Source organism: Emys orbicularis, chromosome 1 (assembly GCF_028017835.1).
Source record: "Emys orbicularis isolate rEmyOrb1 chromosome 1, rEmyOrb1.hap1, whole genome shotgun sequence".
In the NCBI taxonomy this organism is placed as follows: Eukaryota; Metazoa; Chordata; order Testudines; family Emydidae; genus Emys; species Emys orbicularis.
In genome coordinates, this window is record NC_088683.1 from 56612662 (window position 1) to 56627129 (window position 14468).

The 14468-nt window shown below is 37.9% G+C and overlaps 1 protein-coding gene across 2 annotated transcripts in view; it reads left to right on the forward strand.

Moving 5' to 3' along the window:
- The window catches only part of NRCAM (neuronal cell adhesion molecule), a 121164-nt gene that overhangs the window by 39492 nt on the left and 67204 nt on the right, over positions 1-14468 (forward strand). For both annotated transcript variants that reach the window (XM_065412614.1, XM_065412605.1), the window contains 5 exons: positions 7642-7785; positions 9126-9237; positions 9574-9740; positions 9835-9982; positions 13206-13330. In XM_065412614.1, the coding sequence (XP_065268686.1) occupies positions 7642-7785; positions 9126-9237; positions 9574-9740; positions 9835-9982; positions 13206-13330 (696 nt within the window). The remainder of the gene's footprint in view (positions 1-7641; positions 7786-9125; positions 9238-9573; positions 9741-9834; positions 9983-13205; positions 13331-14468) is intronic.

Sequence of the window (14468 nt, forward strand, 5' to 3'; positions counted from 1 at the left end):
TGTTGTTCAGCCAGCTGTGTCAAATAGTTTTGCAGGTACCAATGTACCTCCCACTGTCTCTGCTCATTCTCCAGCAGCTGCCTCAGCAGGATCTGGATCCGTTCTGGCTGTTTGTCAGTCCTCATCTGCAGGGGCGAAGACTCTGGAGTCCAGGCTGGGAGGGTATAAGTGCCTTCATCAAAAAAGGCTTCCACATACTGTGACTCCATTTTCTCTTTCCTTTTTTTCTGTTATTGCCTCCCATACTCCCCTTGTATCAGGGGTAACCGCCTTATACTGTCCTTCATGGTCCACCAAGATCTCTTACACAATCTCTTTTATAAGGGGTAATCGCCTGTCCGCATTCTCCACCGAACTGTGGAGGGGCCACACATTGCAGGTGACACCACCTCCTGGCGGCTCTGGGGATTAGCTCCTTCCAGGTGCTGCACCCTCCTCTGTCAGTCTCTTCACCCATCGTTATCTCCCACCCTGTCTCACTCCAGGGGTTGCAGCTTCCTCTTAGTGACTCAGCCCTCTGGCCAAATCACTGAGGTCCTCCCCTTCTGGGGTATCAAAGTCTTCCAAGGCAAACTGTCTCAGGCAGTCCACTCTCTGCTGTCTGGTCCATGCCACTTCCCCAGTGGCTGGTAGGGGAACCCGGGCTTTCGCTCTACTCCAGGTTCCAGCTCAGGGGCACTTTCGTCAGCAGCTAGGGCCTGCCCTATCCCATACCTTGTTGCATTTCCCCTGAGCCTTTCCAGTCTTTCTGGCTCTCCCACCTCTCTGGTTTACCAGCCCAAACTCCTTCCAACTCCTTCCAAGGGAGTAACTGTAGGCTTCCTATCTCTATAGCCCCAAACACACCTCTCTTCTTCCAGAAAGTGATTGCAGACTATCTCCCTGCCATCCCTTTGTGCATCCTGGGCTTTATACAGGTCCCTCCTCTTCCTGTCCAGCTGAATGTCATGTCTAATTAATCCCATCTCCCTGGCTTCTCCAGGTGCAGCCTGGCCTGGCCACCTTGACCCTTTCAGGCCTTATGTGGGTGGATACCCCATCATACACCTGTGTCGTGTCTTGAATTGCAAGTACAGTCTTTATGTAATATAAATGTAACGTTCATTGCATCTACAACCTATATGCAGGAGAACGGCCACATCCAGCACTAGCTGTAGCTTTTGGGTGGTCTTCAAAGTTAGTTTCAGGTAGAGCATGTGAGAAACCTGGAGGTCACAAATATATGGATTACTCTGGTTATGATGCCATCTTGATTCAGCCAGTTACCAACAGAATTTACTTAAATCTAATAAGCACTAGGATATTCTTCTCTTATGCTGTACTTTATTTGATATTTACTGTCTTGTCCCCATTCTGTCCTTGCAAATATAGCTAATAAAAGGCATAGTGTCACCACAATTATGCAAATAATTAACTATGATCCTATTTGACTGTTATGGTTTCAACCTCCTTCAGCAATACTGGATCATACATTTATAACCTTAACTAGGGAAATGACTGACAAGTAATGGATATGATTGCAACTTTTACATATTGGTTATGAATGTGATCCTCTGGAGGAAGAGGCATGTAGGATGAAATAAATAACATTACTTTTAGCATTAATGGCTATAAGACAGATGATATTTTGATCGTTCTAAAACCTGCAAAGCCTACATGAAGACCAACAGCATTTTGTATGAAGGCTAGACAGGGGCCAAGTATTTCAATAGATGTCAATAAGAAAGACTGCTTATCATTATTATATTATCTCAGCAGAAACAACAACAGGGTCTACTGTGTCTTCAGAATATTGCTCATGTGTTAGTTATCTCTGGTTGGTCTTCAGCACCATCTGCTAGGGATCACGTTTATAAGACCTATGATTGATATGCGCCATAGTGTTTACATTCACTGCAAAATGTGCATAAGCTATGAGAAATATTTTTGACAATCTGGGCTCTACAGTTATGATGAAATATGTTCAGTGTCAACATTCATATCAAGTATTTGTTTCTTTGAATGATTAATTTTCTACCCTGATGCAAAATTATACCGTAACAGCTTTTTAAAAAAGATGAACAAGAGATTATCACAGTTTAACAACATTTCCTTCTGTTATGCTGTTAGTATCAAGCATCAAGTATAAGTACACCATTATGAGTCCCAACCCTATCTTATTGGAATTTATTTGGGGGTTGAAAAAATAAAAATTTATTTCTGAAAGGTTTATCAGAAATCATACCTGCTCACTTTAAAAGCATGGCAGAAATGGTTGCTCTTGATTCGTAGATGTACCGTGTTAAAGAAGATTTTGGCATCTAAAGGCACTTAGAGTAATTAATTTTGCTATTCCGTCCCAAGGAGAAATTCTTCTCCACTTTTACTGTGTATTGTTTATGACATCTTATTGATCAAAGAAAGATTATGCTCCAAGATGAGCAGAAAGACAAGGTGTACATATTGTCATTGATATGTGAAAAAGCAGCCAGGTTACTGTGTTTCTTTTCCTTCTAGTATATTGGGTTAGCTTTTAGCTCAAGGGAGTCTCCAACACAGCATCTGAGCATGTCATCAACATACTTGTTATCACTTTCACTATCAAATAGAAACACAGTTAGCAGCCTACCCTACAAAATATGGTGGTGTTCCAAGTAGCATATTTCTGACAATAATTTGTATAGTATCCTGGGCCTGCATTGCACTTTACAGGCAAATAAAAGACAAGGACCCTGCCCTGTGGGGCTAACAGTTTAAATAAACATTGCTGAGAACTTTTAATACTGGCTCTTCTGTGACATTAATATTTGGTGGCTTCTTCATTTCAGACATGGAAATCACAGAATCATAGAATATCAGGGTTGGAAGGGACCTCAGGAGGTCATCTAGTCCAACCCCCTGCTCAAAGCAGGACCAATCCCCAACTAAATCATCCCAACCAGGGCTTTGTCAAGCCTGACTTTAAAAACCTTTAAGGAAGGAGATTCCACCACCTCTCTAGGTAACCCATTCCATATGAGGAAGTCATTCAGTGATTCTGGGAACAGTCAACGGCTTGACCAATTATCATAGTAGTAGTAATAATAATAATTAATAAATCATAAATTCATAGAAACCAGAGATGGAAAAATACATCTTAGGCCATCCAGCCCATCTCCATTCTCGGGGTTATACTCTAATGGACATCTATTACATGTTTGACTAGTCGAATGTTAAATATGCCAGGCAATGTAACTCCCCCCCTTTCCTTGGCAAGACTATTCAACAGCATTTTAGGGCCTGATCCAAAGCCCATTGAAATCAATGGACAGACTTCAATTGACTTCAGTGGGCTTTAATTCAGGCCCTAATATTTTATTGTCAGGGATTTTTTTCTTGGTAATCAGGGTAAAATTTTCTTCTTTTGACTGCTAGTTATCTATGTTTATATGCACTGGGCATGCAATGTACTCAACTAACTGTTGCTCTGAGAATCATAAATTTGAACTTCCTGAATGTTGTACATATACAATCTAAAGAGTAAATACACCTCATCAGAAATTAGAAATTTCAATGAGAAATGGAAAAAACAATTCTATGGAATTTTTTTTCCATTTTTCACCCAACTCTAACCATAATGTTGCTTTTAATGTATCTATAATGTTGCATTTACCTTTTTAAAAAGAAAATAGAATGGTGCTACTAAGTCCAATCAAATAAACATATTATTGTAAGAAATTTCCAGTGCTATTTAGGAGATGGGGGATATCATGCAAAACTAGAACTGGATGTGCAGTCTAATAATGAAGATAGATTCAGATCAACATAGGGGAGACTTATGGTGTGGAATGACTAGCTAAGATGAAGAGAGTGTTGGACATAATATATAGCTTTCTTTGTGTTTGAACGTGCTGTATTTATTTGCATATTTGGAGAAGCACATAGAAAGCTGGTTCAACATACACAAAGCAAATATGCACCTAAGGGTACTGCAAATATTGGGAGTGGGAAAGCATTCAGGTCTCAGTCCTGCAAATATGTAATCATGTGTGTAAGTATTTGCAGGATTAGTGTTTCAGTAACCTTGTGGGAGCAAATGTGGGCTTGACAGGGACAGATATTTACGAGTTTGTCTAGAGCAGCAGAATTCCTTGAGCAAGTCCTGATCATTCCTTTAGCAGAAAGTTGCACACTGTATTTAAACAATGTGCAGCTTCCTGCTGCTTTTGCTGTCCATGTTTCTACCTCAGATTTTGGCTAATATGCCAATAGTCCGTGTTCTATTTGTGAACAAAAGTCATGATTCTGCACTCTGATCATCTACATGGGCAGGTCCCTTATGCACAGTCAGTTGGGCTCTGCTTGAGGTCAGGGTTCTGTCCACATGGATCAGATTGCAGGATTGGGGCTTAAGTCCATAGATTTACTGAAGTTCTAAAAAGTAGCCAGCTTTTAGATAGGACTGCAAAAAACAGTCAGATTTGACTGTTCTTTCCACACACTGACATCTCAAACACATCTGAATGGAATTTTAACAACCCCCCTCCCCCCACCCCACCACACCCTCCTCACACAAGTTAACTTTTGAACTGAGTCTTAATGTGAGAAATTTCATCCCAAAAAGTAATTTGTGGGGAAAGTTATAAGCAACAGAAAATGGCACATATATTAAAAGTGGCTTTTCAATGCTACCTATAGCATCATTGTCATAAAAGTGTAAAAATGAGCTCATTTTCAGTTGCTTCCTTCCACAGTGGTGAACGTAATTTGCAAATTATCAAATAATGTAACAAAACTGCTCTTAGAAGGCAAATCCTTCTTCTTGCTTGCAAAAAATAGTCCATTTCCAAAAATAATGTCATCTCTCTTATGTGCTACTGGTACATCTTTGTCTGAGGTCATTGCCCAAAGACAGTTAACTGTTGATGAACACAGTAAAAGAATCATAAGTTTCATGAATATTAAAGAAGCTCCTAAATTATATGCCAGTAGAATCAATCTTTGATTAAATGAATTCCTAAATTAATCACACAGAATATACATATTCCATATAAAGAAGATTTTTTTTAAGTACACAGGTATGTAAACTGATGTGGTTTTGCCAGTCAACTCAAAGTACTTCATCCTGTAAAAGGGATCTACACTGGCAGAAAGTTTTTTTGCAGGATCAGGGCCTAGCACAGTAAATGTGCCCTCAGAGATTATATTGAGACCTTGTTTAAGCATTTAATTTCAGGGGATGGGAGGATTTGTTTCACTTTGTGAGTTTGAAATTTCCTCATAAAATTAAGATCTTTGACATAGCATGTGAACATGTGAAATAGCATGGCTCCTTCACATTTTTAGTAGGGCCAGTATTGGCAACCACAGTTGCCAACTTTCACGTGGTAAATAAGCACCCCGACGTTCACAATAAGCCAAAAATAAAGCTAATCCCATTTCAAAACAAGGCCAAAACAAGCCAATCCCTAAGAACCACAACACTTTATTTGACTAGATCCCGCCGCATGCAGTCTGGGACTGTGGTGGGCCTGCTGTGCACCCTGACGGTCTCCCCCCTTTGCCCCTGCTTGCCAGGAGCAGATCAAAAAAGAGAAGCAACAAGCTACAAGACAAACAAGCAACAAGCTACAAGACAAAAACTAGCCAACAAGCAACTCACAAGCCAATTAAGCCAAAAACAAGCCACATTTCTGCATTTTTTCACAGGTTTGGCATGTCTGTTGGCAACATGTTTTGAACCAGGAGTAGTACTTAGTAATAAAGAGAGTAGGATTCTCTGAGGTACAGGCAAGTGTTGATGTTGTGAACAACCAAGCAGCTAGGTAGTTAAGTCAGTTGAAATATAGGTGATGGGCAGAATTAAGGTAAAAGGGGTCTTGAAATAGAATATGAGAAGACAGGGAGCTTTTGGTACAAAAGGAAGCAAAGCAAAGGCGATTACCCCCAACAACAGAGTGATGGTGGCCCAGATTTAGGAATGGAGGTGGACTGGGCTTGAGAAGGAAACCATTCTTGAGCCTGGAATTGGACAGGAAAAATGTATTTAGAAAATGATTTAGTTAAATTGGTGCAATTTCTTTGCGTAAACTAAGCTTTGGAATCAGAGTGAGATGAGAGCCATTTGAGCAGAGGAAAGGGGGTCATAATGAGAAACAGAACTGGACCAGAGATATTTCTAGTCTACTATCTTGCCTGTCACAGTTGTCAGTACCAGATGTTTTAGTATACGGTACAAGGAAAAAGCAACAGAGGGTCTTGTGGCACCTTTAAGGCTAACAGAAGTATTGGGAGCATAAGCTTTCGTGGGTAAGAACCTCACTTCTTCAGATGCAAGTGACTTGCAGTGAGGTTCTTACCCACGAAAGCTTATGCTCCCAATACTTCTGTTAGTCTTAAAGGTGCCACAGGACCCTCTGTTGCTTTTTACAGATTCAGACTAACACGGCTACCCCTCTGGTGCAAGGAAAACAACCCATAATAGGCAGTTGTGAAATAAACTATATGGGAAATTAATTCCTAATCCCTCTCAGTTAGAAGTTAAGTTATGCCCCGAAGCATGAAGATTTATATCATTTTAAAAAAATCCTTGCTAATTTAACAGTGCATGTTCTTATAATCCATATGAATGGATTCTTTTTTTTACTTCTCTTCAGCTCTTGGTCTGAATTATATCTTTGGCAATGCATTCTGCAGGCTTAATTATGCTCTCAAATTCACAGATAATATCAGGGGATGTAGACCCGGGAGATACTGCCAAAAATGTGGTGTCTGCAAATACATTAAAACTGTAATTTTGTGTATTTATATGCAACAAAATTTGACAGTCTAGATTCTATTTTCAGTTTCACCTATGCAACCCCACCCAATTTATTCTGGTTGTGCAGGGATAACTGAGCAATATTTGGTCCAGTAACTTCAATAATATGTCTGTCTTTTACTCTGCATTATATATTTCATCCCAAAGCATCCCAGGCCACTTCTAGAACTCAGCAGCTGTTTAATACCATGCAGCAGCACTACAGAACAGTTTAGAACTGGCAGTGGTTCAGTACTCATTCAGAGGAAAGAGTGCCACCTACTGAATCACTAACACCACTTCCATAAATGCTCCTAGCATGTTCACAGAGAACTCCTACCCAGTAATGCATCTGACCTATTATAGTTTAATTTGAGGTAATTTTCATGTGGGGAAAGCTATTTTTTATTTTATGTTTTTAGACATATTTATGTTTAAGAATAGCAGAACATGTGAACAGTTGGAGTTCCTAGAATATTCTAAAGTTCCCCCATCTTTATAAATTAATTTTCTTTTGGCATTAAGAAGAAGGTTTTTTCTTATCCCAATCATTACATATCTGTGTCTGTATCTTTGTTTGCCTGAATCGTAAATACATCAGTATATTTTTGTATGTTTTCCTCTTCAAATTACATGGATCATATGCCTTTGACGTTAATCATAAAAGAACAGTGGACAGTATAAGTATAGAATAAGGATAGAATCTGGATAACCTTCTAAATCGCATCATGATATAACGGTGAACCACTGAAGGGAAGTCTGGGAAGATGGAATCAAGAAATACTTCTGTCTTTCATAATATTTTATTCCCTTCACAAATATAGTACTCATCAGCTTAATAACAATTTAAGAAAGAATAAATACACTTTTTTTAACCCATATAGTTGCCCCAGAAGATCCTAGCAGAAAAGTAGATGGTGATACCATTATTTTCTCTGATGTGCAAGAAAGATCAAGTGCTGTTTATCAATGCAATGCCTCTAATGAATATGGATACTTGCTGGCAAATGCATTTGTGAATGTTTTGGGTAAGATCAATCTTTCATTTTTCATCTGTAACTTAATTAAGAGTTGTTGATTAATAAATTTTCCTGATATTGTTTAATTTAATCCAGACTTTCTGCAATGGTAAGTAACAGAAAAATATTGCTGATTAAGTCAACATAAATGTTAATAAAATAAATATTTTATATTGCAAGTGATTATGAATACTAATCAAACCCCTATATTACACAGTTCTTTCTTCTCCTTCATATATGGTCTCCACAGAGCCCCACTGTAGGGGTTGCATGCCCTGCCATACAGCTACAGAACTTTTTTGAGTAGAGTGTGAGCATATCTCCTGAGCCCTCACTCTATAGATGAAGAGCATAGATACCCCACTCTCTCTAACTTCCTCTCTCCCCTCTGCTGAAGGAGGCATGAAAGCATCTTGTCCCCTTTCTCTGTTAAATCAGGCAAACAAAAATAGCAGTAAAGAGTTAATTAGTACTAGGTTTAAATTAATGTTTCATTTTAATTTTTTTTATGGTCCGTTAAAAAAAATATGTTATCTTGATCCACATAAAAACCGGGACTTCAGATAGTCTTGAAAAAGGTAAAGGACACTCAGCTAAAGCCTGCAACACCTTTAAGATCTTCTCAAAAAGGATCCAAAAGGATTTTAAGACGCTGTTTCAGATGCTGCTCTTGCAAGATGATCTGGTTATGCTTGTGTCAGGGAGACCTTCTCCTAAGAAAGTATCTCCAGCCATGAGTAGTATGGCCTTCAGTGCCTCCCTGTGAGCTTAAGCCTGTTGTAAAATCTGAGTTGGAAAGAGGTCACCTTGTAAAGCCTCACCATGAGGAAACAACAGAATCAGTTCCAAAGATCAGAGTTCAGCAGATGGAGCCAAGGACAGACCCTCTTTCGTTGCAAGATGCCTCAGAGGAAAGGAAAGGTGCTTCACCAAAGAGTTTAACCCCAGATCCTGGTGTGTGCAGCTTCCCTGTACCCAGGGGTTGTAGAACATCCTAGTAATTGTGTGTTCAAATCAGTTATCTGCATTGGGGCAATGATATTTGTCCCAATAGACCTTGCTTCCTTTTTTTGAGCATTTTCTGATTTAATTCTTCCAGTGAAGTCATATGCTTCGGTGCCTATCAGTATTGCTCACTGAAAAACAAGAAGGAAGTATTTACTTGTAACAGGGAGAGTCCCCTGTATTACAGCTTCTACAGACTACCAGCAGCAGAGGTAGATAAAGCCCCTAAGTCACCTCAGAGGGAGATATAAATGTGTAATTTTATAGGCTACTCCTGATCTTCGTAATCAAATATGCCTTATATATAGATAAATAAAATAAAATGTGTTGTGTTGTCTTTTTAGCTGAGCCACCAAGAATTCTGACTCCTGCTAATAAATTATATCAAGTCATTGCAAACAATCCTGCGTTGCTAGATTGTGCTTTTTTTGGTTCACCTGTGCCTGAAATTGAATGGTAAGTCATTGTGTATAAGTACTTCTGAAGAGGCATACACTTTCCTTGAAAGCAATCATTTAAATGTTTTTTGTTATTCTATATTTCTTTTTTTTTTTAAATAAAGTAGGGCGCTCTTTTTTTTAACATGCACTGATTACAATATTGATACATTAAATTATTTATGTAATTTAACATTTAATTAAATTACTGATAGTTTCCATTTTAAATTTCACTACATGGATTTACTTGACATCTGTATTTTCTTATCCAGTACTCTAAAATTTGCTTTTCTCACACTAGATATGATTGAATTAGTGCATGATATTGGATAATGATACAATTTTTAATATAAAGGTTTAAGGGAGTAAAAGGGAGCATCCTGCGCGGAGATCTTTATGTTTTCCATGACAATGGAACTCTGGAAATTCCTGTGGCACAAAAGGATAGTACTGGCACATATACCTGTGTAGCAAGGAATAAATTAGGAAAGGTACAAAATGAGGTCCATCTAGAAGTCAAAGGTAAGAAACCAATCATTGTTGTAAACCATTTTAATCACAGTTTAACCCAGTATTTCAGACAATTTAAATGTCTAATAGCAACTCTAAATTTCAGATCCAACAATGATTATTAAACAGCCTGAATACAAAATCATTCAAAGGGGTGGCCAGGTTTCCTTTGAGTGTACTATAAAGCACGATCCTACCTTAATACCAACTATTACGTGGTTGAAGGATAATGGTGAACTGCCAGATGATGAAAGGTACAGATAAATTATTTATTTTGTTTTTTGTAATTGTATTTTTAAATTCATTTTTGTTCATGTTTCTCCTGTTCATCTGAAATGTACAAGCCAACATATGTTGAGTAACTTCCACAAGAAGACTAATCAATAACAACATCAGACCCATGTTTGTCTTTGCCTAAAAGCCCATCCTAGTACAGTGGCAAAGTGAAGGCAGCAATTAGAAATGCAAAAGCAACATTTAACCAATGGAAAAAATGGAAAATAGCAATCAAAATAAATTAGAAGTCTGAATAGTAGAAATTTGATAAGGGAAGCTAAAGACATCAGGGACAAATCCATGGTTGGTGCTAAGAACAATAAGAAAGAGTTTTTAAAAGTATATTAGGAGCAAAAGAATTCATAGCAGTGGTATATGCCCATTAATAGATAGAGATGGTAAAATTGTTTGTGATGCAGGCAAGGCAGAAGTGGTCAATAAATATTTCTGATTCTGTATCTGGAAAGAAGCAGAATGATGTACTTGTATCACATCAGGATGATGAAGTAATTTCTAGTCCATTAATAACTAAGGACGTCATTAAACAACATCTGCTAGAAATAAACATTTTAAACTGAATGGAAAAGTTGCACCCAGGAATCTTGAAAGTGCTGTGTGAGGAGATCTCTGGCCTGCTGATATTCATTTTATAAATCTTGAAATACAAGGGAAATTTCAGAAGACTGGAAGAGTGTTAATATTGTGCTGATATTCAAAACAAGCAAACAGGATGACCCAAATAACTATAGGCCAGTAAGCCTGACTTCAATCCTGGGGGAAATAATGGAAGAGCTGATAGAGGATTCAATTGATAAAAAATAGGAATATATAATTAATGCCAGTCAACATGGTTTTATGGAAAATGGATTATGTCAAACAAACTTGATTTCATTCTTGGATGAGATTACAATTTTGACTGATAAAATTAACTGTGTAGATGTAATATACTTAAACTTTTGTAAGACATTTGATTTAGTACATGACATTCTGAGTAAAAAAAATAGCACTATACAATATCAAGACAGCACATATTGAATGGGTTAAGAAAGGGCTAGCTGACAGATTTTTAAAAGTAGTTGTACATGGGGAGTCATCATCATGGTGGTGTTTCTAGTGGGGTTTCTCAAGGATCATTTTTAGGTTTCATTCTATTTAACATTTTCATCAATAATCTGGAAGTAAATATAAAAACACTGCTAATGAAATTTACAGATGACACAAAGATTGGTGAAGTGATAAATGATAGGACAGGTAGGACAGTCATACAGAGTGATCTGGATTGCTTGGTAATCTTCAAACAAAATGTGTTTTAATATAGCCAAATGCTAAATTATACATCTAAGAACAAGGAATGCAGACCAAATCTAGGGAATGGGGGACTTTATGCTGGAAAGCAGCGACTCTGAAAAATATCTTGGGGTCATAATGGACCCTCAGTTGAACATGAGCTTCCAGTGTGATACTGTGGCAAAAAGGGCTAATGCAATCCTTGAATGTATAACCAGGGGAGTGGTGAGTAGGAGCAGGGAAGTGATTTGACTTCTGTATATGGGTTGGTGAGACTGGTACTGGAATATTGTATACAGTTCTGGTGTCCGCATTTTAATAAGTATGTTGAAAAATTGGAAAGGGTGCAGAAAAGAGCCACAAAAAATGTTTGAGGGCAGGAGAAAATGCCTCATAGTGTGTGACTGAGATCTGAATCTGTTTAGGTTTTCAAAAATAAGATTGAGATATCCTTTGATTACAATGTATAAGTACTTTAACAGGTACTATAAGTACTTTAAAAAATACCTGGTACTATAAGGCTCTTTAATTTAGAAGAGAAAGGAATCCCAAGAACTAATGGCCGGAAGCTGATGCCCAACAAATTCCAATTACAAATAAGACACAAATTTTTAACAGTGGGAGTGATTAACTATTGGAACGAACCAAGGGAAATGAAGGATTCTCCTTCTCTTGGTGGCTTCCATTGAAGATTGGATGCCTTTTGGAATATGTGCTTTGGCCAAACAAAGGTTATTGGGTTCAATACAGAGGTAACTGGATGAAATGTAAAGGCCTGCGGTATACAGGAGGTCATATTAGGTGAAGTTATGGTCCCTTCTGCCTGAAATTCTACATCACCACAGAGAGAGTAATTTTTCTGTTCTTGATCCAGAAAACACTAGAGCTTTGTAATCATGTGGCCGACTTTAACAACTTGTATGAGAATGGAGGACTTTTCTGTTGAGATCATCCTAGGCTAAAACTCTACATTTAACTGCAAGATAACTACTGTTAAATCATACTGGCAGATGGGTGGGAGAAGGAGCTTGGAAGCTAGGAGAGAGGAGGTTCTGTAGGGAAACCCTAGCAACAGTCAAGCTTGGGTAGGGTTCTTAGGCTGAAGTTTATATTATGCTAATGTTAACCTGCCAATACAGACAAATTCCACAAAGTAAGTTCTCTTTTCCAAAAGTGAAAACCATATCTTTGTATGGATTTGGTTGTGGTGGGGTCTGCCTATTAATGTTTCTAGCAGATTCTGTCAGTGTTTACCCTACATTCATGACCATGCATGGGTGAATCATTTCTAGGATCCCAAACGTGATTCGGCCAGAAACATTGAAAGGTTTTATTTTAAAAAGTTAAGGCAAATAGTATATGCAAATATTCCACAATTAGGCATATTACACAAGTACACGTAAGACTTTGCAATTCACTTTCTATGAACTTTTATTCCAGTAAAACTGGATCAAACAAGTGTTTGAAGAAAGCAGCTACAAAAGATTAGCAAACTCAGAATAAGTGAATTCATTATAAATCTGATCAGATGTTCACAGCTCTAGTTGTGTGTTGGTGATGTGTCCTGTCTTGTCTTTTGGAGGACATCAGTATCCTGTTGCAATGACAGTTAGGATTGAAGGCTTCTGCTAGCTTCTGAGTGCAAAAGCAACACTTTTTGGTGCTACACATTTGCAGATCAGAGGTCTGAATCAACTGCTAAGAGAGGTGTCGTTCAGAAAAGAAAACACATTTGAATACTGATGTTACCTATTAGTGAAAATGTAATTGTAGTGCAAATGTTGAAGATACATTAAGCCATGGAGATGTTGCTAGTACCCACAAAAATATTAAGCCATCATTAAGATTTGGTAATGTTTATACAAAACTTTATTATAACAATGAAAAATCCACGATTGACTGTATTGTTTACAGGTTTATTATTCATAAAGATAATTTGGCCATTATGAATGTAACTGATATGGATGATGGAACCTATACATGTGTAGCAAATACTACCCTGGACAGCGTTTCTGCAAGTGCCGTACTCACTGTTGTTGGTAAGATTGCTTTTAAAATGTTGTAAGGGCAAAGCTGTGTTTGTGTTGTATAAATTGTTAAAGCAGTATTAGATTTGATATGATGGACACTAATAGAGTTTGATAAAATAAAAACACCCCAATTCATATATGCTCTTTGGGCATTCAGTTCAATTTTAAGATAAAAAATAAATGATATTCAATCTTGCCTATATTGTCTGATATTTTTTAAGGTAGTGTATGAAGCAGAAGGTAAAATGTGAACCAGCTGTTCTGTTTTTTTGAACAGAAAGTAGTGTCTCCAATGGGACAAGGTCAATCTCATAGTAGGTGGGATTTTACCTTCGTTGCAGTTGACCAATGACTCTGCAGAGTATTTCAGCACCAACACCGGTTGTCTTGAGGTTCTTGTCAGCTTCTGCAGTTGTATTCTGCTTCAAACAAGTTGAACAATATGCTTGTTTAACTTTCACTCTTGCTTCCAGGATTTTTGTTAGACTAGCTTTCTTTCAGTTTAGCTAGGCTTCCTGTAATTAAGAAATAGCTATGAAGTCCACCAGCCAGGAACTGATGGAGTGCAGTGTACTGTGGATATGCCTCCAGCGCATGCCTTCTGCTGACTGGGGACACCAATTGTGGGGGGAATCAATACCCACATAAGGAGATCCTGCTGCTTACCAGCACTCTTGTTCAGCTCAGGATCAGTCCCCAGGAGTTTAAACTCTTCTAGTAGCTATTGGCTCTGTTCACTGAGTGTTTGAGAAGGCAGCCCTACTTCCTTTATTTCTCTAACCAGCTTTACTTCAGTCCAGTATCTCTCCTCTCCCTCCTTGTAAGTATCTTTTCAATATATCGTCTGTGTGATTCTTAGCTAGAGAAGCTAGCAGGAGTCTCAAACCAAAATCTACGGGTGCTCTAACATTCTACAGTGGTTTTCATAACTGTTCAAGGGTGAGAGAAGCAAAATGCCAGTTTTAGTTGTTATTGACCTTGTCCATATGAAAAATAAGGGTAAAAACATTTGTCTGTGTACGAGTCTTTTACTATATTTATTTTCTTGATTTAATTTTTCATGTGAAAAAAATTGGTTACTTTATCTTTCTTGCAAAAAATAAAAATATATCAATGCATGATTTAAAATTGACCGTTTCTTGTAGCA